Raw genomic sequence first — 27,997 nt, 5'->3', positions numbered from 1 at the left:
AAATACAGATGTACAAGATATTGCTGGATACGCAGTATGTCTATTAAAAGTAACTAAAACCAAAGGTTGTGTATCTTTTCAGTCACATCTAAATAATAAAATTTTAAAAAATACAGTTTCTGCCCTTTGATTAATCATAAATATTATGGCAAAAAATATATACTTTTCCCGTCTATCTGCTTTTATAACTAAACATTTTAAAAAGCCATTTCTATCTTTCTAAAGTTAACTTATCAAGGTTTGGAAAACATTTAGTCTGTTTAGGATCTGAATTACACTACTGTTCAAAAGTCTAAGATTTTTTTTATGTTTTTGAAGAAAGGTTTTATGCTCACCAAGGCTGCATTTATTTGATCGAAATTAAAGTATAAACAGTAATATTTAAAATATCACTAAATATATAGTTATTATTAGTTTTAAATAACTTTCCTATTTTATTATATTCAAAAATATATTTTTTAGCTGAATTTTCAGCATCATTACTCCAGTCTCCAGCGTCACAAGATCCTTCAGAAATCCTTCTAATATGCTGATTTGCTGGTTAAGAAACATTTCTTAATATTATCTGTGTTGAAATCATTTGTGCTGCTTAATATTTTGGAAACACTTTAGAATAGAAAACACTTATTGACTATTAACTATGACTTCTCCCTCAATAAATTCCTAATTTTCTGCTTATTGATAGTTAGTAAGGTACTTGTTAAGTTTAAATATTGGGTAGGATTAGGGATGTAGAAATAAGGTCATGAAGAATAAGGCATTAATATGTTCTCATTAGTACTAATATTGCTAAGTGCTGATATTATAGTATTATGCATGCTAATATGCATGCTTATATGCAACTAGTAAAGAGGCCCTAAAATAAAGAATTACCAATATTTTTGTAGAAACAGATTTTTTCAGCATTCATTGATTCATAGAAAGTTCTGTATTTTTCAGAAAGTTCAGTAACATTTCAGGCCTATAGTGTATGTGGCAGTAGTTGAACAGTATTTCAGTGTTTTTCAGTCATAAATGAGGCTCTTGTTTTTTATGCCTTGTAGTCTAGGGTGGTGTGTCATTATAATTTCTTGATCCACCAAGTGAGTAAGCATGTATTATGAGTGAGCTCATGTCTTACCCAGATATAGACTCAACCTGTGAAGGGAGGAGCTCGCAACTCTGTTTTTGTGTTTCTGAAAATTTAATTTGAATTATTTTCAATATATTTTAATATATGTTATGTAATGTTTTTTTTTTATAAATAGATCATTATCATGGGGTTAGCAGTAATTGGCAACACCAGGCAGGAAGATGTTAGTGTCACAGGAATATGACTAAGAGGGTCACCGATTTGGATTCTAGGTCATCAGCTGAGCCAAACTTTGCACTGCCCCCATAACCCACACAAACGGCACCACTCCATCAATCCCTCCAGCTGCTTCTGCCCATTTATCCCTCACTCCCAGCCATCTAAAATAGATCCTGCGTAACTGGAAAAATCCCCTGCCAATGTCCACTAAAAATACCCATCGTGATCAAGGTCTGGACGGCCCTGAGTTGCTGCTGTAGATCATTATGTTGATAAATGCACAGGTCCCAAACACTTAAGGTGCATCATGTGTTTGTTTGAAAGCATTCTTCCTATTTTGCAAAAGTCTATGTTAGGCCATTGAACCACATTAAAAGGTCATGTTCATCAGTTTGTAATTTTAACCTGAATATAAATATTAATTTACATTAAGATACATATAAGATAAATATGCTTATACTTTGGGATTCTTTTCTTCTACAGTCACATAGATCAATTTTGCTAATTGTTATTGGGCATATTTGTAGCGCACCAATTATTATTTTTTAAATAGCGCCACCTGTTGTTTAAAAGTTATTAGAAACTGTTATAAGTAATTCCTCTATTGGGGAATAATTCAGCTCATTGATAGTTCCTTTTTTACTAGCAAAATATGATTTTGACACGTATTTATACCGTATGTCCTCTTTTGACCCCCAGCTGACTGGATGTAACCCCTGACGCGTCATGTCAACAGCCTTCAGTACTGTAGCCTACTGAATACAATATAATGAGGGAGGATGCATAGACTACTGCTGCACCAGGCGTATTTGCATATCCTTCCCACTTATTCTTCCACTTTTACATCCACTTTCATCAGTTCACTGTCAGACAGCTGCTTTTTAGAGGCATTTCGTATCGCGTGAAGCTCCACGACATGAAGTGATAAAGTCCCCCTAATTATTTACGCACAGATGTTGTTATTTGCACCATTGCAACTAATTGCAATACAAAGAGATTCTCTCGCGCTGGCGTGTAACGTGATGCAGTAGTTTCCGTAAATGGTCTTTACTCGATGGCGACAGTTCGGTGGTACTGAGCCGCATGAGGTCCAGCTCGTGCTCCTCAGCAGGAACAGTTTACTTCACAAACCACTTGACAGCCATCTATTTGAGTAGTTTTTACTTTTTGTTCAGTGGCGGGACTGTAAAAATCTAATTTCCATGCGCCTGACTTTCGCGGATACTGCATTTTCTCCAGAAGAATGACTTCAGTGTGGAAAAGATTACAAAGAGTTGGCAAAAAGGCCACTAAATTTCAGTTCGTGGCTTCGTATCAAGAACTTGTTCTGGAATGCACAAAGAAATGGTAAGTTATGATTTATTTTCCGTTATAGCTCGTGTGCTTCCTAAATACGCAGTGCTGAAGGGCGGTTCTTCTGCCTGAGACAGCACCGTGCGCGCGCTCACGGGATCTTCTTTTATTTTTGCGCTGTTATGATAAATGATTGTGAATAGAACAATTAATACAGCAGTCGATTTTAGTAGTGTATGTGAAATGTATTGGAATTCAGTCACACACCCCCACTTCCGCCTCCATCACTCGTGCTGTCAACACTGAAGATATTATGAATATCCATCATGCTCACATAAGTAGAAGAAAGTGGTGATGCTTCTTTTGAGTTTTATTTAGCTGACTCCTATAAACTATTTGTGTGTGTGTGTGTTGCCAGCGTCTATATACTATATTGTTTCATTGTTTTAAACTGAGTGATGTTGCTTTTCCTTTTCTGTAGGTGTTGTCATTGTACGGTTTTATTATGAAAAGCTTTAAAGAGAATTGACTCTTGACTTCACCCTTATACCTATAGCCAGGATACTTCAAAAATACTTTATTACTGTTTTAACAACAAATTAAAACTCAAATTATATTTTTTATGCAATACAAGTTCATAAACACAATGTTGAGGTGAGAGAATTCAATAATTGAATGATTTTTGCTGTCTCTGTCCAGTGTCTTAATCAAGAGACAGATGTTGTCAGACAGGTTGTGTTTCTGTCCTCACATTCTTCATTGACACGTGTCTTATATATCTGTCCTTATCTGTGATCAAAGATGGCATGGTCAGAAGGATCAGTCTGATCGGATTTGTGTTTGAGACAGCAAACAAAAAAAAGTTGTATCTTTAAATAAGATCCATCAAATCTCTTTAATCATTACTAAACGAGTGGAAATCTGCATCGTCAACCAAAATTGCAGTTATTTAGTGAGAGAAAAAGACTATATAAAGATGCAGAATACACTGTGCTAAGTATACACACAATATGCACAATAATATACATATTTCACAGTGCACAAGAGCGCTTCTGTTTGAATCAGTTTTATCACCATCATACATGGCCTGGATCATTTTACTGGTGATGTATATCATCTCTATTTGAGCGATTCTAAATTCTATATATTATTTATATATTTTTTGTTTAATACTAATTCATGTTTAACCCTTCAACATTGTTATTGGAAAGGAAGGTTGGGTTAATAGCAAACCTGAGCAGTCATAATTGTTGTTATCACCTAATGAGCTATCAGCTGATGTGGAAAGTCAGATTGTTTTGCAACACTGGAAAGAATGTCCTGTATCTTTTTCACAACTTCATGGTTTATTTTCCTGACCTAAACATGTGTATTGTAGTCTGAATTCTTGAAAGCAATAGAGCAGTTAGAGTGTTTCAAAAGGAGAAAGGAATGAATGAATGAATGTGTATTTCTATAAACATGTGTGATCTTGTGCAGTTCAATACATGATTTACTGTATAGGTGTGATTTTCAAATACTGCCAGTGGGTCAAAGTCTGTTGAAGTTAGGCCACAGCTGACGTGGGTGTGAGCTGGAGATATTAGACAGCTGAAGACTACACCGTGAATGTGTTTCTGCTGGGGTAGTATAACTTGAACTAATGTGTGAGCATTGTGTGTGTTTATCTGTGACATTTACTTCACGTGTCAAAGTGACATGAAAAAAGAAGGACTGCATTTCTGAATGAAAATGACAGAAAAAAGGACTCATTTTTGCAACAAGGCTGGCAGTCTATTTTATTAGCCTAATTTATTTTTTTTAGCCTGTTCTGCCCTGTTACTATTACTAGCTGTAACCTGAGTAAGAGCTGGGTCTTGTTTCTCTTTGTGTAGCGGTTCATGCTGCTACTGACACATCAGTGTGAACATCAATGGAGGACTATGACATGTACATCTGGGTCACGTTCATTAAGAATCATTTTGGTGTGTTTAAAGGGATACTATTTATTGTTCCCCGTTAAACCTGTCTGACCTTCTTCTGTGGAACAAAAAAGTAGAATTTGTTCATATACTGGCCATGAGTTTCCATGCAATTACATCGAACAGACTTCGAAAAGCAAGCAAAAGCGGCATACAAATATCATAAAAGTGGTTAGTGTGACTCACATGCTATATTTCAGATGTTCTGAAGCTACAGTATGAAGTAGTTTTATGCGATGAAACATAGATAGTTTAGTTTTGAATAGGTTTAAAACATCATGAGAGTAAATACACCAGGTCAAGTATAAAAAATACTTTGAATACATTGAATTGCTCAAAGGTGACACTAAAGACACTTATAATATTACAAAAGATTTCTATTTCAAATAATTGCTGTTCTTTTGGACTTTCACATATATTCCACATATATATTCCAAATATTAAGCAGTTTTCAGCTGTGAATATAGTAAGAAATATTCCCTAAGCATCAAATCAGCATATTAGAATACTTTCTGAAGGATCGTGTGACACTGAAGTCTGGAGGCTGCTGAAAAAAAAATCTGCTTTGGATAAATTACATTTTAAAATATATTAAAATAGAAAACAGTTTTTTTAAATTATACAATTTCAAAATATTTATATGTGATATTTTATGCATCCTTGTTGACCATAAAGAGACTTTGACTTTAAAAAAAAAAAAAAAAAAAAAAAAAACGTACCAACTTTTGAACGGCATCTATAATGGCAAATCTATAATTTTTTTTTTTTTTTTTTTGTTCCCTTTACTGTTTTTGTATGCTTAAGAACAGCTTTTATATCACAAAATATAAGCCGCCATTATTAACTGTGAACAGCTGTTTGTACATTTTCTGTAAATGTTTGAGACTTCAGCTTGGTAATGTGACCCTGCCGAGTTTCCTCCAATTCTTAATCCATCAAGCATGACACTGACTGAAAGCTCAGAGGTGTACAATGGGCTCACATCTGAACAATTCACTATAAAAGGGCAAGTTTATTTAGGAAGCAAAAGCATACATGTACAGTGCAACCCTGGAAAAGTTGATTTTTGCTGGCAATACCGGCAATCCAGAATAATGTTCTGGATATCAGATATAAGGCTTATCTAGGTCTAAATAGTGCTGTGCCACTCAATAAAGAGTCTTAAACTGGAGAGAAACTCTTTTAAAAGGTTTGTTTCTTTAACATTTTTGCATTTTTATTTGGTAGCATAGATAACATTGCAGGACAATAAAAGTAATAGATTCCACATGTTTCAGCAGACACCAAATTATGCCTTGGGTGTTTGGCAAGATATAAAGTTTCATGCCTCAATCGATTATTTGTTCTTATGTACCTGTTTGTGAACAAAACATTTGTCAAGTTTGGATTTATCTTGTATTCAAGGCCTTGCATCGTGCTCTTGTTTTCGTGTGGGGTTTGAAACAGTTGGCAGCAATTATTGATTCCTTTCTGCCTTGGGGTAACACTGGGAGACAAGATCACAAGATCTGTTACACTGCCTCTAGCTTTTTGTAGACACACACAGACCAGAAATGCCACAGTGGCTTCCTCAAGATCATATTATATAGCCTTTATATTTAGCCTATATCCATATTTTAAGCACACATGGAAAGCATTAGAGTCATTGTAGATGTCTTCGTCAATAGTAATTAAAGGACCAGTCCTATTTTTAAACTTGTAAACTTCCAGTCAGATCTCTTTTTTAAATTATTTATAGGCAACCAGACAAACTGAGAGTGGTGTGGACACGGAGGAACAGACGCATTTGCTCAAAGGTACAGAGATAAACAAGCTTTAATTGTCAATAAATATATATAAATAATATATTGTATACTAATATTATTTTAATTTATGTTTTATTGACCCATATTACTTTAAATTTGTAAAAATTGTTAACATTTTATGTACTGTACATCTGGATTCAGGTGATTTGCAAAAGCTAGTGTAATTTAGTTTATGACTATGTCCAGGAATCCAGAATTTCAAGATTATTTTCTTCCCATGTTTTCAGTCAGAACAGTGTACTGACATTTTAATTGATCATGTATAACAATGTGTTAAAGACAACTGCTGTACAATGTGGATTATTATGACTGACATTATCTTTTATTATTCTCATCAGCTTCATGCATGGCAGCCAGGCATCAAAAACCCCTACAGGGGAATGGTGGTATGGCCCGTACCTGAGAACGTGGACATTACCGTCACTCTCTACAGGGTAGGACACCTATCAGAGCTTATTATTAGTCACGATATATATATATATATATATATATATATATATATATATATATATATATATATATATATATATATATATATATATATATATATATACACACATATTGCATTGAGTAATAATAAATGAAACTATAAACTATAATTTGCTGAACTATAACTTATATGCTGAACTTTGTTGTACTTTTTAAATGTGGTTTTGTTTGACAGGACCCACATGCGGATGAGTTTGAAGATAAAGAGTGGACATTTTTCATTGAGAATGTGAGTTTAAGGTTAATTACATTTATTTTATATATTATAATATTATTAATATATACAGTATACATAAAATAAATATATATATATATATATATATATATATATATATATATATATATATATATATATATATATATATATATATAATAACAAACAAAAAAATGTCTTAGAAGGAAATAATAAACATTGTTTATGTTCTAAGTTAAAAGAAACTGCATTATCCTTCTCTGATGCTCTACAGGAGACAGCGAAGGGCAGTCGCAAAGTTCTGGCGTCTGTGGACTTGAACATAAAGAAGTTTGCCAGTGCCACACACTCACAGACGGACCTGACGCTCAAAATGAAGCCTTTGTCAGTTAAGGTGGTAGAGGCCACGCTGAAGCTCTCCTTATCCTGTGTGTTCCTCAAGGAGGGGAAAGCGACGTGAGTTCTCTCAGTTGATCTCATCCATATGGAGTTCTAGCTCAGGAAGTTAGAACACTTTTCATCTGGAGTTAAATTATCTAGATTTAATCATTTGGGAATGTGACCACAGCCAGTCTTTTTTTGTGACTGCACCAAAACTTGATTTCAGTTACAGATATTTGGAGTGCATTTTGAATCTAAAAAGAGAAGTGGCTGTCTGCCTGGTCAGGGGATTTGCTGTTCAACACTGGGGAGGGTTTCTTCCCTGATATGTACAGGTCAAGAAACAGAGCAGAATTTTCCAAAACAATACAGCAAACTCTCAAATCACAGTCTGAGCCTCTAAAGTAATGCCATTTGAGCTTTGAGCCTCATTGTAGAGATTTAACGTTTTCCCGACCCTGTGCTTTAATTGATTTAATTAAAACAAACAGCCCATAGTGATTGATATAATGTCCATATGATATAATCCAGAAATAGACATAGAGGCTTAAATAAAAATAGAGGCTTAAAGTAGTCTCACTCTGCTACACTAGAAAAATGGACAGCGTAGCACAGTCTGAAAAACCTTTTAAATGGCTTATTGACTTTATGTATTTTCTGGGAATTGAGACACATACAGTACACACACAGTAAGGCATTCGAAACATTTTCAATGAAGCCTTATACCTGTACCTCTTGACAAATTATTTTCTTCTGTAGAGATGAGGACATGCAGAGTCTCGCCAGTCTGATGAGTGTAAAGCCAACAGACATCGGGAACCTAAATGACTTTAATGAGAGTGATGAAGAAGAGGATAAAAGATCTAGTACCGGTGTTCATCTCAGTACTGCAGCTCCAGGTATTTAAAGAAAAAACATTAAACATGTTATTCACCAGAAAATCTAGGATCCAACATCTAATTTATACTTGGAAATAAGTAAAGTTTTAGGATTCTGGTAAAATCCTAAACATTATGATGTAAAATGAAGAAATATTATTTTAGATTCTGTACTATTATCATGCTGATCATTTGTAATGAATACTTAAATTAAAAATTGTAATGAATACTTTACATTAAAAATTGTAAAGCATTATACAAAAGCTAAATATCGTGCATAAGCTCACTGTTTAGATAAAACACTTTCAAAATCATTTCATGTATTCTTTATCTTACATCTTTATTCCTCTGTCCACTTACACAGGGCTTGCATTAATCATTAATGATGCATGTTTATTTTTTTTACTATAGTAACCCTTACTTCCTCACATGCTAGAACTTCCCCTTTTCTCTTTCTTTCACTGTCAGCACCCCACCTTCCTCTTCGACCAACACACTCCCAAGAAAAGAGACCTGCATCTCTTAAGAGTCCTTCAGCAATAGGTAACAGCAACCTTAACATGTGTTTTGCATATTCCTTCTTAACAGTCTTTTCATTCATATCATGTCATCTTTTTCTCTTGAAATTGAAATGATAAGTTCTTATGAAACTGCATCCAATTAATTATTCCATTAAATGAAATATTACTAAAATGTTTCATGACTTTTCACTGCATATGATTATTACAATCATTATTTGTCCTGCATCGCTTTGCCATTCATTTTTTCATGAATTTCATTAAACATTTTAATTATCATTTAAAGGGAGTAGCTCACCCCTCCAAAAAAATGTATTGTCACAACCCACCGTTTAGTTTTACCTTTGTCCTGGAGAAATTTTGAAACATTTTCATGTAACTTTTCTTAACAAAAGTACATAGTGGACAAAAAAGTAAGTTTCTGACACCAATTCAATTACGATTCTTTACCTCATTATTGAGATGCACTGTAAAATTGGGTCACGATTCAATTCAATTTGATTATTTTAGAATTATGCATATTTATTTGCAAAAATATGACTCAAATTACATAAATGTAACTGGAAAGACAATTTGCATTACTTTAATATTGACAAAATAATACATCAGGCTTTACTTATATTTATTATTATATTTGCAGTATATTTAATATATTATTAATGATTTAATTCAACAAGGAAGCATTCAAATCTATTCAACAAAGAATCTTGAAAAAATTGTATGTTTCCAAAATGTTAAACTGTTACAGCACAGCAACAGTTTTCAACATTCTCCTTTAGTGTTACACAGAAAATAACAGCATAAATTTTTGGAATGACACGAGGGTGAGAAAATAATGATAGAATATAATTTTTGGGGGGTGAATTAATCCTTTTATTAAGTTACATCATCATCCTTCATAATAAATTCCTGAACTTTCTCTCTCTCTTACCTCTGTCTTTCTCTTTTGCCTCATCCTTTTCTTTCAAACCTGATTTTTCACTTTATTTTTTACTCTTTTGCTGTCCTTGTCTCTCCATTTTTCATCTTGACCTCAGTCAGTGGTAAAGAGAGACCTTCTGGGGGTGTCCTCTCACGCCCAGTGTCTGGCAGTGTTCATAACCCTAACCTGACATCACGTCCACCTTTACCCACCCCACCCAGTCCAACCCCTCGCACCATGCCCTCACCCGCCTGCTCCAGACCACCACGTCCACCACCCATTGCCCAGCCACAGGCCCCAGCTGACTCCCACACAGAGCAAAATACTTCTGGTTTGCTCCCTCCAGCACTGCCGAAAATCTTCCAGCCTTCCCCTGGCTCAGGTACCACAGATAGCTAGAAGTCATCAAGTCTTTGGTAGTACCATTGGTGGCTAGTTGGCATTCCTACTTGACAACAATTATTTACATGAACACTTATGCTGCTTGTATGGCTAGTGTGCACAGCCTTCAATCAGGGGTTTAAGTTCCTCTCTTGGATAATAAATCCATTATTATCCAAATGTTTAAGATTTATTTTTAAGAAATTAATCATTTTATTCAGCAAGGATGCATTCAATTGATCAAGGTAATAGTAGAGACATTTATAATTTTACAAAATATTTATATTCATATAAATGCAAATAATGCATTTACTGCCATTAGTCTGTACTTTTATCTGTATTTTTCTCTTGCCACTAAGAAGATTCCTAACTGAATGACCAAGTGTTTTTTGACAAACACCAGGGTCATGTGGCATAACTTCATTGCCTTCTGAGTCATCACCTCTTTTTGAAGGTGTTGTTTTGAAAATTGTTTGTTGTTTTGAAATTCTCTTTGATCGTAAGAAGTGCTGTAGGGCTGATATGTGGGTATGTGGCATTAAAGAAATTGTTTCAGGAAAATGAGAACTGAAAATCACTATGGCCACATACACATTGCAAAGTTTTAAGAGGTAAAACCACATTTAAACCGAACAAAGAACAGCGCCGGTCATATTTAGTTGCAGTGTGAATTCATTCCCATCATGGGTGTGTTTTAACAAAGAAGGCCCATGCAGAAATTGTTTTACATTCGTCATTCAGATAAACAGTCACCATTCTAAAAGTGCTTATGCATCTGTGTTTTTCTCATCAAAGACTGGACTTCTAGTATAGTCCCTTTATCCATTTTTCCCTCTCTGATTGTCTCCAGCTCCTGTATCCTTTCAAAGAAGACTGTCGGGCTCTGAGGCCCCTCTGGAGGGTCCCGTGACCTCTGACTATCCTCTGCTCAATCTCCCTCGGGCTTCTCCTTCTGATCCCTTCCTCTCTCACTCTCCTTCTTCACCCACTATGCCCCTGAAAGGTACAGACTCATGATTCCAAACTCAAAGTATGTGTACTGTAATTCTAATAGTATATGTTAGCCTGATTTGACTCTTCAAGACTGATTTTAGAGAAGCCAGATTCATTTCCTCTTAACCACTACCTCTTTTGTTCTCACTTTTCCTGCATCTCTGACTAATATTCGTCTTTCACGTGGTCTGCGTCCTTTTTGTGTCATTGCACTTCTGTCTCAGATTATTTCGGAGCACCTTGCACCAATGTTTTTAAGCCCGAAATTGTCCCCGGTGCTCGCCCTCTATACCCCACTCCTGTCCCCCTCCTCAAGGCCAAAACTTCTTCCCTGTCTCTCTCTGACATGTTTAAACATCCATCTGCTGGCACCGTGCCAGGTATTGAGAAATCCTCCAGACTGCACTTAATCAGTAGAACTAGCAATACTAAAGTACTGTTAACAAATGCACTCAAGATATTAATAAAATATCTTGAACATAATTCGTTCAAATTTAAATTACATTTTAAATGTAATATTAGTAAAACAAATTTCATATATTTAATAATATTACTAGTCAATCCCACTTTCTAAAAACTGTTCAGAAAACATAAAAATTCCAATTAATCTATCAACAGCATTGTTTTTTAACAATAAGAAAAAATTCTGCATGTTTTCTTTTTTATAAAATTTTAAATAGGGCTGCACGATTAATCGGATGCTATTGTCATGCGTGTCTCTTTAGTAAAGCTGGTTCTGTGATTAATACTAAATATCCATCACCTGCTTTCAAATGGAGCGGCATTTAATATACAGAGCCATAGTTCGCTGACAAGCTACGCAATATCGTGTTCATAACCGAATGCGATTTATCTGCGATTATGAACGCGATATTGCGTAGCTTGCCAGCGAACTATGGCTCTGTGTAGTAAGTGCTGCTCCATTTGAAAGCAGGCAATGGATATTTAGTACTAAGCTTTACTAAAGAGACACGCATGACAATCGCATGTGATTAATCGTTCAGCCCTAATTTTAAATAACATTTAAACAATTTTCTTTAGTGCAATAACAATATAAAAGACAATTACTTTTAAAACAATCATTTAATTTTGTCTTTTTATTTTTATTTTTCTGTTTAATATCATGTAATATCACATACTAATATTTTTTCTCAAATAGCAATCTCAAATACAGCTGCATTTATACTTTAAGAAGAGTCCCTCGCAAGAGGATCATCATATTCGGTTGTCTTTGAAAATTTTGGAAAGCCCCTGCTTTAATTTTTATCTCAATATTTGCTTCAAAATGTACAAAATTCACTATTTATATATATATGTGTGTGTGTGTGTGTGTTTGTGACCCTCTTTACTTAATTATTTTCTGTTGTACTGTCTGTTACTATATCTCAAATTCTAAAACTTCCTTTATATATATATTCCATCTTTTCCTCTCAGTATCTACACAGCTAAATGAGCAGATGATGGCGTTTTCTTCATCTCCCTTCTTCAGCATTCCTCTAAATGAATCTGTGACCCCTGTTCCTTTGCTGAGCAGACCAGATCTTGAAGCTCTGTGTGAAACATCTTGCACCTCTAGTCAACTCCCCAAGTCACCTCTACCTCCCTCTGTCACCGTCTCTTACCCCATTATCAAACCCCTACCTGCCTCTTTTACCCCAGCAGCTGTCTCTTCCTCTACCCCTTCTCTGGCACTGTCAACCACTGATGCCCGCACAACTGCCCCCTGCTGTTCATCTCAATCTTCTTCTGCCCGTTCAGGTACTAAACTTCCTATTGCTTGCGTTAAAAGACTCATTAATTAGAACTAGTGTGATTGGTGATAGATCTAACAGTTATGATGTACTAGAATCATGTCTGTGATTAAGAGGTTTTGTCATAACCACCATATTGTTGTTTGCTTTAATTTATGTTGGCCATGTCATGCTGGATAGTCCCACTCAAAAGGAACTCTCATTAGTCCAAAATCTCACTCCAGAGACTGTTTATTTGCATAAAACTATAAGATGGCCTCGATCACTCATGTCATTTTAAATCAGCAATTGTTTTTGAAAATGAATTTAACTATCTAAACCAAATAAAACTCATTATACGTTCATAAAGTTATTTAAAATTGTGCTTTATTATGTATATCCACTGTTTTCCAGAGATACCCAGGGAGCTCAACTCACTTACAGATGAGGATCGGACAAATCCGTTTCTACAAGGTGAATAAGTATTCATCACGTGTGTCATTAATGATGTATATGAGCTAAAAATAAAGTACCATAATTCCTCAAATAAAAGCCGGGGCCTTTATTTACCTGAACTGCAGAAGGTAACAGGCTTTTATTAGAGGCAGGCCTTTATTTCTCATTCTATCTGTTTGATAAGTAATTGTTTTAAATAACCTGTTTTAAATGAAAAGCGATAGCGTTCCAGAGATCATAACATTAGCACAGAATCAGTTCAGAATCAATCATCAAAAGAATCAGTTCGGTTCAGACGCTCTGTGTGTCAGTCTGCTTCATGTTGAATCACGCATGCGCAGTATCATCAGCTCCTCGGTTCTCCAATCGGACGCCTCTGACAGAAACTGTTCTCGGTTCAGTGTACTGGTGATCCGAAAACTGATGTAACCAGTTCTTGACTCGAGAACGAGAAACGCTCCAGCAGTGGGCGTGTACTTTCGTTATCTGGCTCTGCTGCACAGATTTCCCCCCGACCTTTATTTAAGACTGGCCTTTATTTGTCCGTGTTGACCACGCCCCCGGCCACTATAAGAGGCCCAGCGTTTATTTGACTACCGGTTTTTATTTGAGGAATTACGGTAGATTAAGATTGATTAGCTTTTACTTATTTTAATAATTGTTCTAATTCAATTTGCCCTTATGGCCAACAGACTTACTGGCTGAAGAAACGAAGAACTCAGAGCCCAAAACAGACCAGTGTAGCTCATCTCGGGCTATATGCAGCATTAACATTGCTACTAAACAATCTCCTTCCTCGCTCCGTCAACCTGAAACCATCAGCACTGAAAGAAGAGACCTCAAACCTGCCATGGCTGTAAAAAGGTGAGCACTTAAACATTATTTTTGTTCTGGCATCAAGTATAATTCACTAACATCAAGCTTAACTATATAATTAAATAAAAAAAATTATTATCACCTTTCCAGAAACTGGAAATTTGCAGAGGTGGATTAAGAACTTAGTACTTTGTGTTTATCTGTATGAAAGTGTTTTAGGCTTTATATGGACACAAATTCAAATAGAACCCTTTTAATGAGAAAAACAGTTCCTTAATAACAATAGGGAAATGACCTTGTGAGTCTATTTTAAACAGACCATGACATTTGCATACATCAACTCTCATGTTTAAACTCTCCGTTGCTTTCCCTCACTACTCCAACCCTGCGTCCGTCTTGTTTGTCCTATCTCAAAGGAAAAATTGCATCTAATCTTACTAAATACCACCATGCTTTGGCCTCTTACCCCATTTTTTGCCAACTTTGACTCCAAGTATCTTTGTCTCCCAGTCTTGGGCCTGTTGGGAAGTCATCATTGGACACTTTTGGAGAACCGCCTGTGGAAGCTTCCAGATCTGAGGAACTGGACATTGGAACTGTCCCTTCTCTAGACCCATATTCAGCTCCCGCAACAACACCACCTCCCTCATCAGTGGTTTCCACTCAATTGGAGAAAAATCTAGTTTTTATAGCAGAGAAACCACCTTTGGCTGAGGAAGAACCAGATTTTAAAGTGGCCGATTTCGATAAAAGTATCATAGCTTATCAACCCGTTAAAATTGTTACTATTGGCAAATGCCCTGAGAAAGAACCACTCAAAATTGACATTGAACAGCCAGTGCAGGTCAGTCTGGTTCAGACCTTTTCAGTAACTGATGGTGACTTAATAAAGCAACCAGAAAACAAAAAAATTGAATCAGCAGGGGAAGTTTCTCCAAAAGAGGAACCGAATGTGCAGAATGCAAAGGGTGCTTTGCTTTGTGGTAACCTCAACAAGTCAGACGAAGACAAGATAATAAAGAAATTTGCCTCAGCTTTGGTTATCCCTACAGAACACAATATCCCCAATATTATATGCAGCTCATCACTTCTAAAACAAGAACCTACAGATCTTCCCAGGGAAAAAAGTCAAGTGTGTGTGGAAAAAGTCCCTGCATCTAAGCCCAACAGTAGTTTGAGAGAGAAGCAGTCCCATAAGAATAATCTGGACAAGGGTTTAACAGTTGTGAAAAGGTGAGTGTGCTGTTAACATGGTACTATTACTCTACCAAACTGTGGCAATCTGGAACTCTCCTCTTTTGGGTTACTTCCAGGTTCAATAAACTCTTTCTTCTAATTCATTATATTAATATTCATTTGAATATGTAGGCACATAAAACTCTCTGTGGCATCATGAATAGTTTTAGATAAAACACTTTTAGAGTTAACACATTTTAAATATACTGTACTAACTGGCTGACTGTTATGTGAAAAGAGATTATATCTTCTTCCCCAACCACAAAGTTACACTTCTGTAGAATTACATCATCAACATCATTCTCCAAAAAATTGTAGATGAACTTCCTAAAGTTTTTACTAAATTCTAATTTATCTGTATTCCTCTATATGTAACCATTTTTTTCCTGTCTAATTCTTCTCTTCTCTGTTATTCTCTCAGTCAAAATGAAATGGCCGTAACTCCACCAGAAAGGCCTAGCGTTAGCCTCAAACCAGCTTCCCCTCAAATATCAGATCTGCCCAAAGTGCTTCCTTTGATTCATCCCAAATCCCTGGAGCCCAAAGTCCTTAAATGCATCTCAGAACAACCTCCAGCAGTCAGTCAATCACCAAAACCAAAGCTGACTCCGAAGAGTGTGGAGGTCCATTCACTTGCCCAAGCAGAAGTGCCAACATTGAGTTCTCTGAAGGAGAAAGTAAAAGATCAGGGGGATGAAGCAAGGGATGAGACAACAAATAAGCACAAAATACCTGACAAGATGCCAAAAGAAGAAAACAAAGCTGAAATGTCCTCCAAAAAATCTTTAGAAGCAGGGTAAGAACCAGTTGGTCTCAAATGTTCAGCCATGGTCGAATGCTTGAATGCTTTAGTTGTGTTACACATCTCATAAGATTAAGTGTGTTAAAATGGCCTTTAGAGGGTTTTGTACACTGTCATGTGACAATACGACAGTGAGTTTCAACAAATCATACTTGATTTGAATATAAACTTGTGCTAACATAGGCTTTATAACAGGCAAATATACAATATGTAGATAAAGATTGAATTAATGCATGTTTGTTTAAAACAAGGTAAGTAAATTGGGACAAACACTATTCCTTACCTCACAGTGAAGAAAAAGCCGTTATCCAGGTCCTGGATGCTGTGATTCCCAGTTTAAATGAACCAGATTCCCAACACCGGATACCCTCCATTGTCCTTAAACCACATCCAGCTCAGACTATTGAGAAGAAAAAAGAAGCTGTTAAAGTTAGTATACCGGTCCGTATGAGGCCTCTACTTCCTGTGATCTCCCCTGCTATTGGTGTAACAGAAAAGGACAAAAGTACATCAGTGCATCTGGAGGAAATTTGCCCTCTATTGCCTAACATGTCTCTGGATACAGAGTCTGATGGAAATGGTTTAGGGGAAAATGTCACATTTGAGGAAGAGAGTGTGTTATGGGCTGCAGTAGAGGAGAAAACAAAAGAAAAAAGGGATGAAGTTGTTATTGTGAGCAAGTTGATTCCAGAAAAAGAGGTCCTGGATAGGGGGTAAGTGCATGAGGTTTGTTAACTTCACTGCATGGTGTTTTGTGTGGACTTCAGACTATCTGGAATTGCATGGTTTTGACCAGTTTGTCCATGTTTCATTCTGCCCGAGTTTCTAATGTGTCTCTATTAGAACATCTGTTGACTTGCTGGGAGTTGAGATGCTAGTGAGAGAACATTGATCTTTAAAGAATATTCTTGTCACTTACACTTTTTGGTCCATGGCAGCCAACGTGGACAAAAAACATCAGAAACCAAGCTTAAGGAGCAAGAGAATTCCTTTACATTGTCCCATTCCCACCACAAACTAGATTCAGATGATAAGATGCCACAAACTGGCAGTGAGACTATTTGGGCTACTCAAGCTGGACCTAAAGAAGATCTGCCGACTCTTAGTTTCTGTTCAGGAACTGGACTTGGTCTTGAGCTTGATGTAGGAACAGACAGAAATGTGGACACCTGCATACAGGAACATGACTCAGTTTCTGACCAGGAAGAAGAATCTGTAGGCATCATACGGGGGATTTTTGGTGTTCTGTATAAAGGGTAAGTCTGGGACGATTCTGAGACGTGCACAGAGCTTGTCTTGTCACGGCATCTGCATGGCTATACTTTTGTTCTCCTGAAACAATGAAAGGTTGTTATTAGGTGTGATTCTGCATTTGCAAGGAAGCTTTTGCATCCACATGTATGGTGTCCTGTAGTGATGAGAAGCTTAGCTTAAGGAATAGCTTGCCTGTTTGATACTGGCTGGTGATTCAAAAAGAGCGAATGCAAAAAAGAATTTGTTTTGTCATGGTATAATGTATTCATATTTAAATGTCCTCATCCTATAGTTATGAGACCATGACATCAATACTACAGCAGCCAAGCACAACAGAAACCAATGTTAAAGATGACACGATTTTGGATGGTCAAGATGGATCTGTGGTCCAAATTCTCCCTTCTGAGGCCTTCTTTGACACCAAAATTGAGCATCCAAGCAACGATGAGCTCCAGGAATCAGTAATCCAGGATTTGTTACCTTCTGGCGAGGCCTCCGAGCCCGTGGCCATGAGCTTAGTGGAGTGTTTGAAACTGGCTGCCAGAGAAACACAAAGCAGATCTATGAACTTCAAGACCCAGGATAAAGGAAGCCCTTCTAAACAAAAAACAGCAAGTGAGAAAACCCAAATACTGACACCAATTGGAAATGACAAATACATGAAGGGGGAATTGAAGTCTGAGAGTGTGATATTAAATGAGGAGAAGAATAAAGAGCCATGCTTACCTCTGGTGGAAGAAGAAGACATAACCACTAAGAAAGATGTGCACAACCTCAGCTATGTGGAAACAGATCATCTTTTGACAGAGGTAGACTTTGAGAAAAAAAAATTACACAAAAGCCCACAAAGAAATGGACATAAAGAAGTTATGCCTGGCAAGATTACAGCAGCAGATTTAAGGCCAATGGCGGAGTCGGAGGGTTCACAGGAGGAGCTGGAATTTGAACTAGGTCAGGAAGACTTAGGAACAGTGTGGTCTGCTGAGCTATATATGGATGGAGGGTAAGTGCATGGGACATCACCTCTGCCTGCACTGCCTCTCATTTTTATGACCCTCTTTACACAGACGGCATGATTTTGGCAATGTTCCGTCTGGCTGATATTCAAGCATTCTAGTTGTTTCATTACGTTATTCGTGTGCGTCTGTGACAAGGACTGATGGAGTCTGCATTTGGCATCAAGCGGTGCATTTAAAGTGTCCTATGGCTGACTAGTCTTCCAAGTGATGGGTTGGGATACACTACCATTCAAAAGTTTGGGGTCAAGTAAGACTATTTTTTTAAAGTAATTAGTACTTTTATTCAACAAGTCTGCATTAAATTGATCAAAAGAAAGGGTTGAGCTAGTTCATATGTTTTAAATGATTTGTACGTCAAATAAATGCTGTTCTATTTCTGTTCATCACAAATCCTGAAAATATTAAGCAGCACAACTGTTTTCAACACTGATAATATTGAGAAATGTTTCTTGATTGCCAAATTGGCATATGGGATTCATTTTGAAGGGTTAAGTGACACTGAAAACTAGAGTAATGGCTGCTGAAAATTCAGCTTTGCCATCACACTAATAAATTACAAAAAATATATTTGAAAAGAAAATAGATATTTTAAAATGATAATAATTGTAATACTTTTTGATCAAATAAATGCAGCCTTGGTGACCTCTTTAAAAAAAAAAAAAAAATCTTACCAAACCCATTTATTTGAGATGTAGTGTATATATTATGAGCATGAAACATATTGTGTTGGTTACTATTGCATTGATTCTGGGCTCTCTGTGGTTTTTAAAAAAGGACTAAACAGCAACTTGTTTGTTGCAGCTTGTTTGTCACTGCTGCTGCAAGCTTGCAAAAGTTGTTAGCAGAAAATATTACAAGGTGACTGTGGGCTAACGCTATTGTTTCTAGCCCCCTGCTGGAACTGATTGTGCCATTTTCACTTAATTGCATTTTTACTGAAAAACCTTTGCATGCTACAATAACCAAATTGGTAAGGTGCAACATTTTGATATCATGTTCTGGTGTTCCATTTCTCACAGACCAGACGAATCCTCAATATCCCCAATAGTTATACAAACATTAAAATCACCTCTGACTGCCTCTCCACCAGAATCTGGACCTATATTAAAAGACACTACACCAACGGAAACTATTTCCCAACCTGCTAGCAAAGTTTTCCCTCTGTGTCAAGACAAGAGTATGCAGTCACCACCCCCAGTGCCCTTACAGGAAGTCAGCCCTGATGCCATCAATCAAAATAGGAGCTCTGCAGCTGCTAAAAGACATGTGGTTCCACAATGTGATGAACAAGGAACCACTCCTTCACATGTAACTATAGAGACAGCAGTTGCAAAGACTGTTGAGATATGCAAAGATGTTGCAAAAGAGACAAGTGAGAATATCTTGTCACCACTAGAGGGAGACAATACCAAAAACATGTCTATAAACAACACCCCTAAAGATGAGATGGACAAAGAGAGCATCCGAGTCATCACCAAGGCATCAGAAATCATTATTGTAGCAGCTTCAGAAAAACTAAAAGACATACACGGTAATGAGAACATTGTTTCCGGAAGGGACGTATCAACTCCTCCCATGCTACAAAAATCCAGCATGAAACTGCCCATGGATGACATTCAACCGAATTTAGATCAGACAGAGATTACAAAAACACTCAGACCTCCACTGTCAGTGATTTCCCCAGAGCAGATAGATAAGAAGATTGACATCAGTCAGTCTCAGACTCCCTCTGTGCCACTGGAGAGCTTTAAATTAGATGATAGCCACAGAGAAGCCAATGCTCGAAATTATGTTTTAGATGATAATGTCCGGTTAAACAAGCAAGAACAAAACATCCAGCTGGAATGTATGGCAGCTGAAAGGGAGTGCCAAGATACACCAGCTGTTAAGCCCACAAACCAGACAGAGAACACAGAAACAGAAGCTGAAAATAAGAAGGAAGAACCAGAATTTAGTATTGATAGAAGTGAAGAGGCTCAAATAGAGCAGAATAAACCACCATCTCCAGTGCCTGATGAATTGTAAGTTTGAGTGGCTTGTAAAGACTAAAATTTATTTTTATTTTGCAATATTATATTGTTTGACTTTAAGTCTAGAACGACATCTACAGCTCTAAAGGTTGATGCCTACAAAATGTACACCTCTGTGCATGATTTACACTACCATTCAAATGTTTGGGGTTGGTAGGATTTTTTTATGTTTTTGAAAGAAGTCAGACCAAAGCAAAATACATTTGATCAAAAATGCTATATAAATATTAATATAGTGAAATATTACTAAAATGTAATATTTTTATACATTTTAATAAGAAATTTATTCATGTGAAGGCAAAGCTGATTTTTTAGCAGCCATTACTCCAGTCTTTCTAATATGCTGATTTGGTGCTTAAGAAACACTTCTTATTGTCAGTGCTAAAAACAGATGTGCTGCTCATCATTTCTATGATAAACAGAAAGTAAAAAGAAAAACAGCATTTATTTGAAAAATGATGTGTAAGATTGTGAATGTATTTACTTTTAAATTAAAAGTATTAATTTCTTTAAATAGTACATATCTATATGCATATGTAACATCTTACAACTTCTGAACAGTAAAGGGGTCATATGATTGTGATTAAAAGTTTTCCTTTCTCTTTGGAGTGTAACAAGCTCTCGGTGTATAAAGAAGATCTGTAAAGTTACAAAGATTAAAGTCTCAAATCCAAGGAGATATTCTTTATCAAATTTAAGAGTCAACCACGCCTACCTAAAAAGGCTCATTCTAACACCCCCCCCACATGTCTATGTCATTATGTGGAAAGACTTGCATAATGCCGCCCAAATGTTCATGAAAAGAAAGAAAGAAGGCTTAACATTTATTCTCACTGGTGTTGCTGCTGCTATGTTGTGGAGACATTGTGTGTTTTGTTGTGAAAGCTGAACTACTTTGTTTGGCTTTTCAAAAGTGGACACAACTAGAAATCCAGTGGTTAAGTTGTATTTACAACACTGTTCCAGAACAGTTCAACCCAAATATTCAGATGTGTGCAGTGCAGTTTGCGGAGGATGAGGACTGTTTCCTGTGAGAGTAGCCTACAATGCCGGTGTCTGTTTCTATAAAGTGGGGCAATTCCAACTTTGCAAGAACCATGTGGTATTTCTGACTCACAGCCTGTAAGTGCGTTTACATATTTAAAGAAATTGGCACTTATGATTCAAACTCGAGTTTTGAGCAGTGTAGAGTAGCAGTTGTTGTTTGTCATTTCTCGTAGTTATGTTCCCACTGGATGCAACAAATGCCTTATTCATAATGGGTTTTATTTATGGGTCGCGCCGGGACACACGGCATCACAGTATGTTAAGGGGCATAACATTTCTGTCACACTCTTAAAGTTTTCAGCCAATCTCAATGCACTGGATAGCTGGTCAACCAGAGCCCTCCTCACTTTTCAGAACGATGAGCTTTGTAAAAATCAGCGTGTTTCAGAAGGCGTGGCATAGAGGAGAAACAATAATGTGCATTTTGTGGAAAATGATGTGTTTTATGAACCTTAAACTGCATATACACGTTGCATTACACAAAATACACAAAATAATGTTATTTTTAGCCATGTCATATGACTCTTTTAACCTCAAATCAACACCCGAAATGTTCTAAGCATTGCAGAAAGGGAAACCCTAGCGGAACACATTCATTCTCAATTTAACACTGAATTTGAAATGTAATTCCAAAATTATGTGAAACAAAAACAATGATGTGGAAGTGTGTATTTATAATAACATGGCAAAATTTGTAAGTCATGTCAGTATGTCTAAAACATTTCCTGTCCTTTTGATAGGTCTAGTCATCCTCAGGAAAAGGGGTCCTCTAAGGCTAAAGGGAGCGAGACGGCATCTAGGAGCCCAGGTAGCATGCAGGTTAACGGCCAGACCACTGCAGACACATCCCATGAGATTCTGCCTCCAATGCTCAGTAAAAAGAAAATAATTCCACAACCAATGGACCTTGCAATAGTAAAAACAGGTTCAGCAGTGCCACCATGTGATGTAAGTGGCATTTGTTGTTTATGTAGTCCCTGTTAAAATTTAGACTGTTAATCTATTTGTCTATAGCTGTTTTTTGTCTTTCCATTTGTTACTATACAGTTTGCCAGTCCACTTCTCAGTCCTGGTTTGGTGACCTCCAGTCAATCCTTGCTGGAGTGGTGTAAAGAGATCACTAAAAACTATAATGGAGTAAATATCACAAACTTCAGCACCTCTTGGCGTAACGGCCTGGCGTTCTGTGCCATCTTACATCACTTCCACCCTGAGATAATGTGAGTTTCTGATTTATGTCATTCATTCCCAGCTCAAAGCAAACTCATTCCTTCTTAGCATGAATCAATTTATGTGCACTAACATAAAAGTGATTCAAGTACAAACAAATTAGTGATGCACAATATATTTGTACCATATAGTTTAATTACTAATATTTAAGTTTACAGACATTTTTGATATTAGATATTTAATTGTGCATGGTTATTTCCTTTTTGTTTGTTAAATTTACCTTTGCCATAACTCACCTTAAATATTTTGGAGGGGGCGGGGGCTATTTTAATTATACTGTTAAATAAGATATTTAGCAATAATGTAAAAATAAATACAATTAAAATGAATAAAATGTTCATACTTTACAATATGTTTTGATGCCTTAATAAACTTAAAATAATTGATTTTAGTATTTTGAAATTTAGAATTTCAATACTGGACATGTATAGCTTATTGTTCATAATATGACAATAATTAATCAATTATAAAAAAAATACTTTTTAATTAATTTTTATATTTGTGACTTGTTATTGTGTTATTGTGACTCTTTTCCAGTGAATTTGATGCATTGGAGTCTCACAACATAAAGCAAAACAACAAAGCTGTAAGGTTTATAAGCAGATGTTCCACATAAATCTTTTTTTTTTAACCATAAACTAAACCTCATCATTTGTGCTACCCATTGTTTTGCTTCTCTTTTAGGCTTTTGATGGCTTTGCATCACTGGGAATCTCTCGTCTGCTGGAGCCCTCAGACATGGTGCTTCTCTCTGTGCCAGATCGTTTGATTGTCATGACGTACCTGTGCCAAATCCGTGCACACTTCACCGGGCAGGAGCTGAGTGTGTTACAGATAGAGCAGAACAACAGTCAGTCCAGCTATGCAGTAGCCAGGCCAAACCAAGGGCCGGATGTACAAGCAGCAGCCAAATTCTGTGCAGAGATGCTCCATACTGGAGCTCTGCCAGGAGAGAGTAAGAGCAAGGACTCACTGGGAGAGGAGGGAAGTGACACTGTGGCTAAGCCAAACAGAGGTCTAGTTCCTCCACCTCGGACTAAACGGTCAGGAAAGGTGGAAGAGAAGGGCGGTAAGGAGACAGAGGGAGGCACGCAGGCTCCTGTGGCCCCACCACGATCGAACTCAACAACTTCTAGATCAGGATTCGGGCACATACGAGATGCAGATCTGGTGAAGAAACGGCGGTCACGACTAAAGAGCGAATCCATGGATGAGACTGATTCAAAGGAGCAGCCAGATGAGGTAAAACACATCAAATTTACCCTCTCCTTGCAGTTATGTTTCAATATTTGATCTAATAGTCTCTTCTCTACTAACCTCCGACAGTCAGATAAAGTCGAACTGACAGCTGAAGGAACTAATGACTCAATGACTGAAACTGGTAACCTAATCTAAAAAATGATTGAATTTCGGAAAGATTTGGTATTTTACACACTGATTTCCGCTTTTATTTTTTGTTTTTGTTTAATGTGTGTTTGCAGAACCTCAGGAAGCAAAACAAGATGTTAAATCAGCAGAGAATGTGACAATGGTCAGTATGCCGTCAGTATTTTAGACAGTTTACAGTTATGATCATAATTCTCTAATTCTTGGGCCAGATTCACAAAACATTCTTAAGAATAAAACTGCAATGTTTTCCTTGTTTTCTAACTTAAGAATAAGGTTATGAATATTTTGTATTGCAAATAACATTTCTTAATATTTCATAGATATGGTTCTTAAGTTATTCTTTAGATTGTTCTGAAGATAAACATATTAAATATTGAGTTCCTGAAAAGAATGTTCAGAAGATTCACTGTAAATTACTTTCTAACATTAGGATAACCTCAAACTTATTTTAAATCCCAAAAGATAAGATGTTTAAATTTATTTATTGGGTCATTTTAAATATTAAACAGTACAACGCAATTATGAATATTATGATTACATTACTCTGCAAGCAGTGCAGAAAGAAAGACTGCTTGCAGTCATTAAGCTGATCAGTGAATCTTTACCTAGACCTGGCATACAGTCAGATAACACCAAAGCCATTTTCCTCTTCAGAAGAAGAAATAGAGGGGAAAAGGGTAAGAAAATATCTGAGAATAATTTCAGAAACATTTTTACAAACTACTTAATTCTTAAGAAGAACTTGGAGAATCCAGACCATGAATCACAAGCTCTTACCATCCCATGTTTAATTTCCTTGTTTTATAAAGCTTTTATTTAAATCAAGCCTGTTCTTTCCTCTCCATTGTCTTTGTACATCATTGTCTGTTTCTGTCTTATCAATGTTGGTCTTTTATTCTCTGTATCTGGCTTTATCATCTCTCTTTCTCTCAATCTCCGTTCCTATCTGCTGTCTTTTCCTCTTTCTGTCTGTATTGCTCTTGTCTGGTTTTATGTATGTCTCCCTGTGGTACTTCCTGGCCAGTGTTTGCAGGACACCAATCAGTATGTGTTGAGTGAACTTCAGGCCCTGGAAACCGAACAGAAGCACATAGACAGCAGAGCTGCAGTCATGGAGAAAACACTTAGAAAGCTCATGGAGACAGGCAAGAAAAACACTCATATAGAGAGAAAGAGAGAATAAGGTTGATTTCAAGTTAACTCTTGAAATGCAGCATGATATACCACATTATCTGCTTAACAGGAAGTGATAAAGATGAAGAAGAGGAGCTGATTCAGGAATGGTTCACGCTGGTCAACAAGAAGAATGCTCTGATCAGGAGACAGGACCATCTTGAGCTGCTGTATGTACTGATATGTAAGACACGATCAGTGCACACTGTCAGCCACATCAATAAATATTCATGATGTTACACTTGCAGGCAAGAAGAGCAGGATTTAGAAAGAAGATTTGAGCTGCTGACCCGAGAGCTCAGAGCCATGATGGCTGTTGAAGGTAAGCCATTTAACTTTAAACTAAGAGTTACTGGGAAAAAAAAAAAAGATATTAATTTAATTAAAGTCGGCATGAAATCAAATTTGACAAATCTTCTTTTTATATGCAATATTGTAGTGTTTATTATAAATGATTTATCTGTGCACTTCATTATTTTTTTAAAATTCATGTACCCTTATAATCTTTAATCAAATACATTACCCTACCATTCCCCCATCGAAACGACCTCTCTTCTCTTTCGGTCACGTCCCATGATGAAAGGGTGTGGCCAGAGCCGATGAGGGTGCGGTTATAGGTGTCTGTCTCGTTTCTGCACCGCCTCTCAGAGAAACTTGTCAGTGTCAGTCATCTCAGCCAGCAATATGCAATATTGTTTGCAACGCCCAACCTCCAACGATCCAATCAATTCCCCGATGGACAAAACCAAGCCCCGCCCTACATTTTTTTCTAATTTCAGAAGCCGTTTAACTTGGATATACGTCACAGCAAGGAAAAAAATTACAATCTCAACTTCCGTTTCATGCCGAATTTAATAATGTTAATATTGAATTCTGCCATTATTTATTGAGTATTTTACATAATATTCCCTTGTAAAAAAAAGTAATATATTTAAAATACCTTCATTGCATACTTAGTATAGTTAAAATCTATTAACATATTTACTGACAGATAACTCGAGACGTTCTGATATAAAAAATATAATAAAACTGTATTTGGCATACTACTTTGTTTTTTTTTATATTAAGTCTAAAATGTGTTTAATGTCACTTTTGATAAGAATTATATGATCTTTGTATAATATCAGTCTTTAAATGCAAAATATTTAAAGTGTACCTGAAGTGTTCTTACAATAGTTCCACTTTAGCACAATCAAATACACTAAGCATATCTTTAATTGTGCTTCAGCACTACTTCTGCACCATTAAAGTGCATTAAGTTCAAAATGTGTTGTTCCAACATAGCAGATGTTTTTCCAAGTATACCAGTTTAGTACACTAGAAGTACAATTGCAGGGCATTTTATAAAGTACATAAATGTGAAAATTTATTTTTAGTGTACTTAGCATGAAATAAATCTATCAAATACATTTAAGTATATTTATTTTATCATCTTATCTCTAATATCCATATTTCATCCATCAGACTGGCAGAAAACTCAGTCCCATCAGCACAGAGAACAGCTACTGCTTCAGGAACTGGTGTCCCTGGTCAACAAGCGGGACGAGCTAGTCAGAGACATGGATGCAAAAGAGAGAGGGTCAGTCTAGTCAGTGTTTTGTTGCACTGGAATGGTGAAATGTAGAAATTAGACTTTACACACACATCCACTGAATGTATTTTGTATGTGCAGGGCTTTGGAGGAGGATGAGAGACTGGAGAGAGGCCTGGAGGCAAGACGGAGAAAACAAAGCAATAAGGAAAAGTGTGTTCTTCAATGAAGAAACTTGAATTCTCATGAAAACTATGGCTCACTGCACCAGAGACAATCTAAATGATTTGGACTACATTAGTGTGCCTTCTCTTAACTTTTAGAGACATTTGGCTTAAATGTGAAGCCCTTCCTCAAAACATCTTAAGTGGGACATAAAATAATCTACACAAAGTGGGATATAATGTCCAGTATAGATCAGACAAGTTATTCCCTCAGAGTTTGCACAACATTGTGAAGGTTCTTCGAGGTTGCACCAGTTAAGTATTTTAAGCAATATAACTTTAAATCTGAAAATCTGAAAGAAGGCCAAACAGCCTTCACACACCTGCATGGTTGCAGACAGTTGAACTGAACACAAGAAATAAAAAGAAGAAGAAAAGGGGGGGAAATTCTGCACACTGCTGTAGGTTGCAGACTTCTGTCATACAACCTTAGCAGGGATATTTTTTTCCTGAAGCAAATAAAACATTGCTGTATAAAAAATATATTTCTTACAAGCTGCAGCAGTGAGCAGGGTTTTCTCTCCTTTGTTTTTTTTGGCAGGGATGGGTGGGGTAATGTTTAAGATTAAGACAAAGAGACCTGTGCCAAAGTTTGCTGTTTTTACATTATTTATTTACGTGTGTTGTTCCCTGGTATGCCAAAATGTTTTATCAGACAATATATGCCCCCAAATGAATGTATTCATAAAATAAAATTATTTTGCATTGCAGTGCCTTTAGAGGTTAAATACCTTTTGAAAAGGAGCTTTTTATATCAAATAAAACCATTCTGTATCTTTGTGTTTTAAACCTTGAAAGCTAACTCAAAATGAAAAACATTTAGGGGTTGTTTTATAGATATACAAAAAGTATTTTGTCTGTTTGTACTCTTTTTGATAATTAAATGTGTAATTCATTCCTATTTTAAGATTTAGGGTGTGTTACTCAATAAAGTTTGATGCTGTTTGAATTTTAA

The 27,997-nt window shown here is 36.4% G+C and overlaps 1 protein-coding gene across 9 annotated transcripts; it reads left to right on the top strand.

The window, feature by feature from the left end:
- Nucleotides 1–2,129: 2,129 nt before the first annotated feature.
- LOC128021159 (EH domain-binding protein 1-like protein 1) lies at nucleotides 2,130–27,997 on the top strand. Of its 9 annotated transcripts, none has more exons than XM_052608155.1 (29): nucleotides 2,130–2,638; nucleotides 6,284–6,341; nucleotides 6,689–6,784; nucleotides 7,015–7,068; nucleotides 7,307–7,488; nucleotides 8,173–8,312; nucleotides 8,760–8,834; nucleotides 9,847–10,113; nucleotides 10,963–11,115; nucleotides 12,765–12,863; nucleotides 13,250–13,309; nucleotides 13,984–14,155; nucleotides 14,618–15,340; nucleotides 15,765–16,139; nucleotides 16,436–16,858; nucleotides 17,084–17,401; nucleotides 17,692–18,402; nucleotides 19,438–20,439; nucleotides 22,236–22,443; nucleotides 22,543–22,715; nucleotides 23,263–23,311; nucleotides 23,410–23,967; nucleotides 24,052–24,106; nucleotides 24,207–24,256; nucleotides 25,148–25,259; nucleotides 25,358–25,457; nucleotides 25,536–25,609; nucleotides 26,752–26,866; nucleotides 26,960–27,997. In XM_052608155.1, the coding sequence occupies exons 1-29, from the start codon at nucleotides 2,535–2,537 to the stop codon at nucleotides 27,045–27,047; spliced, it is 6,594 nt and encodes a 2,197-aa protein (XP_052464115.1). In that variant the 5' UTR covers nucleotides 2,130–2,534; the 3' UTR covers nucleotides 27,048–27,997. The 9 variants fall into 9 exon arrangements, with proteins under 9 accessions (XP_052464115.1, XP_052464114.1, XP_052464118.1 ...); XM_052608154.1 differs by having other exon boundaries at nucleotides 25,139–25,259; XM_052608158.1 differs by lacking the exon at nucleotides 9,847–10,113 and having other exon boundaries at nucleotides 25,139–25,259.

Source organism: Carassius gibelio, chromosome A10, assembly GCF_023724105.1.
Source record: "Carassius gibelio isolate Cgi1373 ecotype wild population from Czech Republic chromosome A10, carGib1.2-hapl.c, whole genome shotgun sequence".
In the NCBI taxonomy this organism is placed as follows: Eukaryota; Metazoa; Chordata; class Actinopteri; order Cypriniformes; family Cyprinidae; genus Carassius; species Carassius gibelio.
Note: the sequence above shows the minus strand (reverse complement) of the source record. Positions and strands in the feature narration are given on the sequence as shown.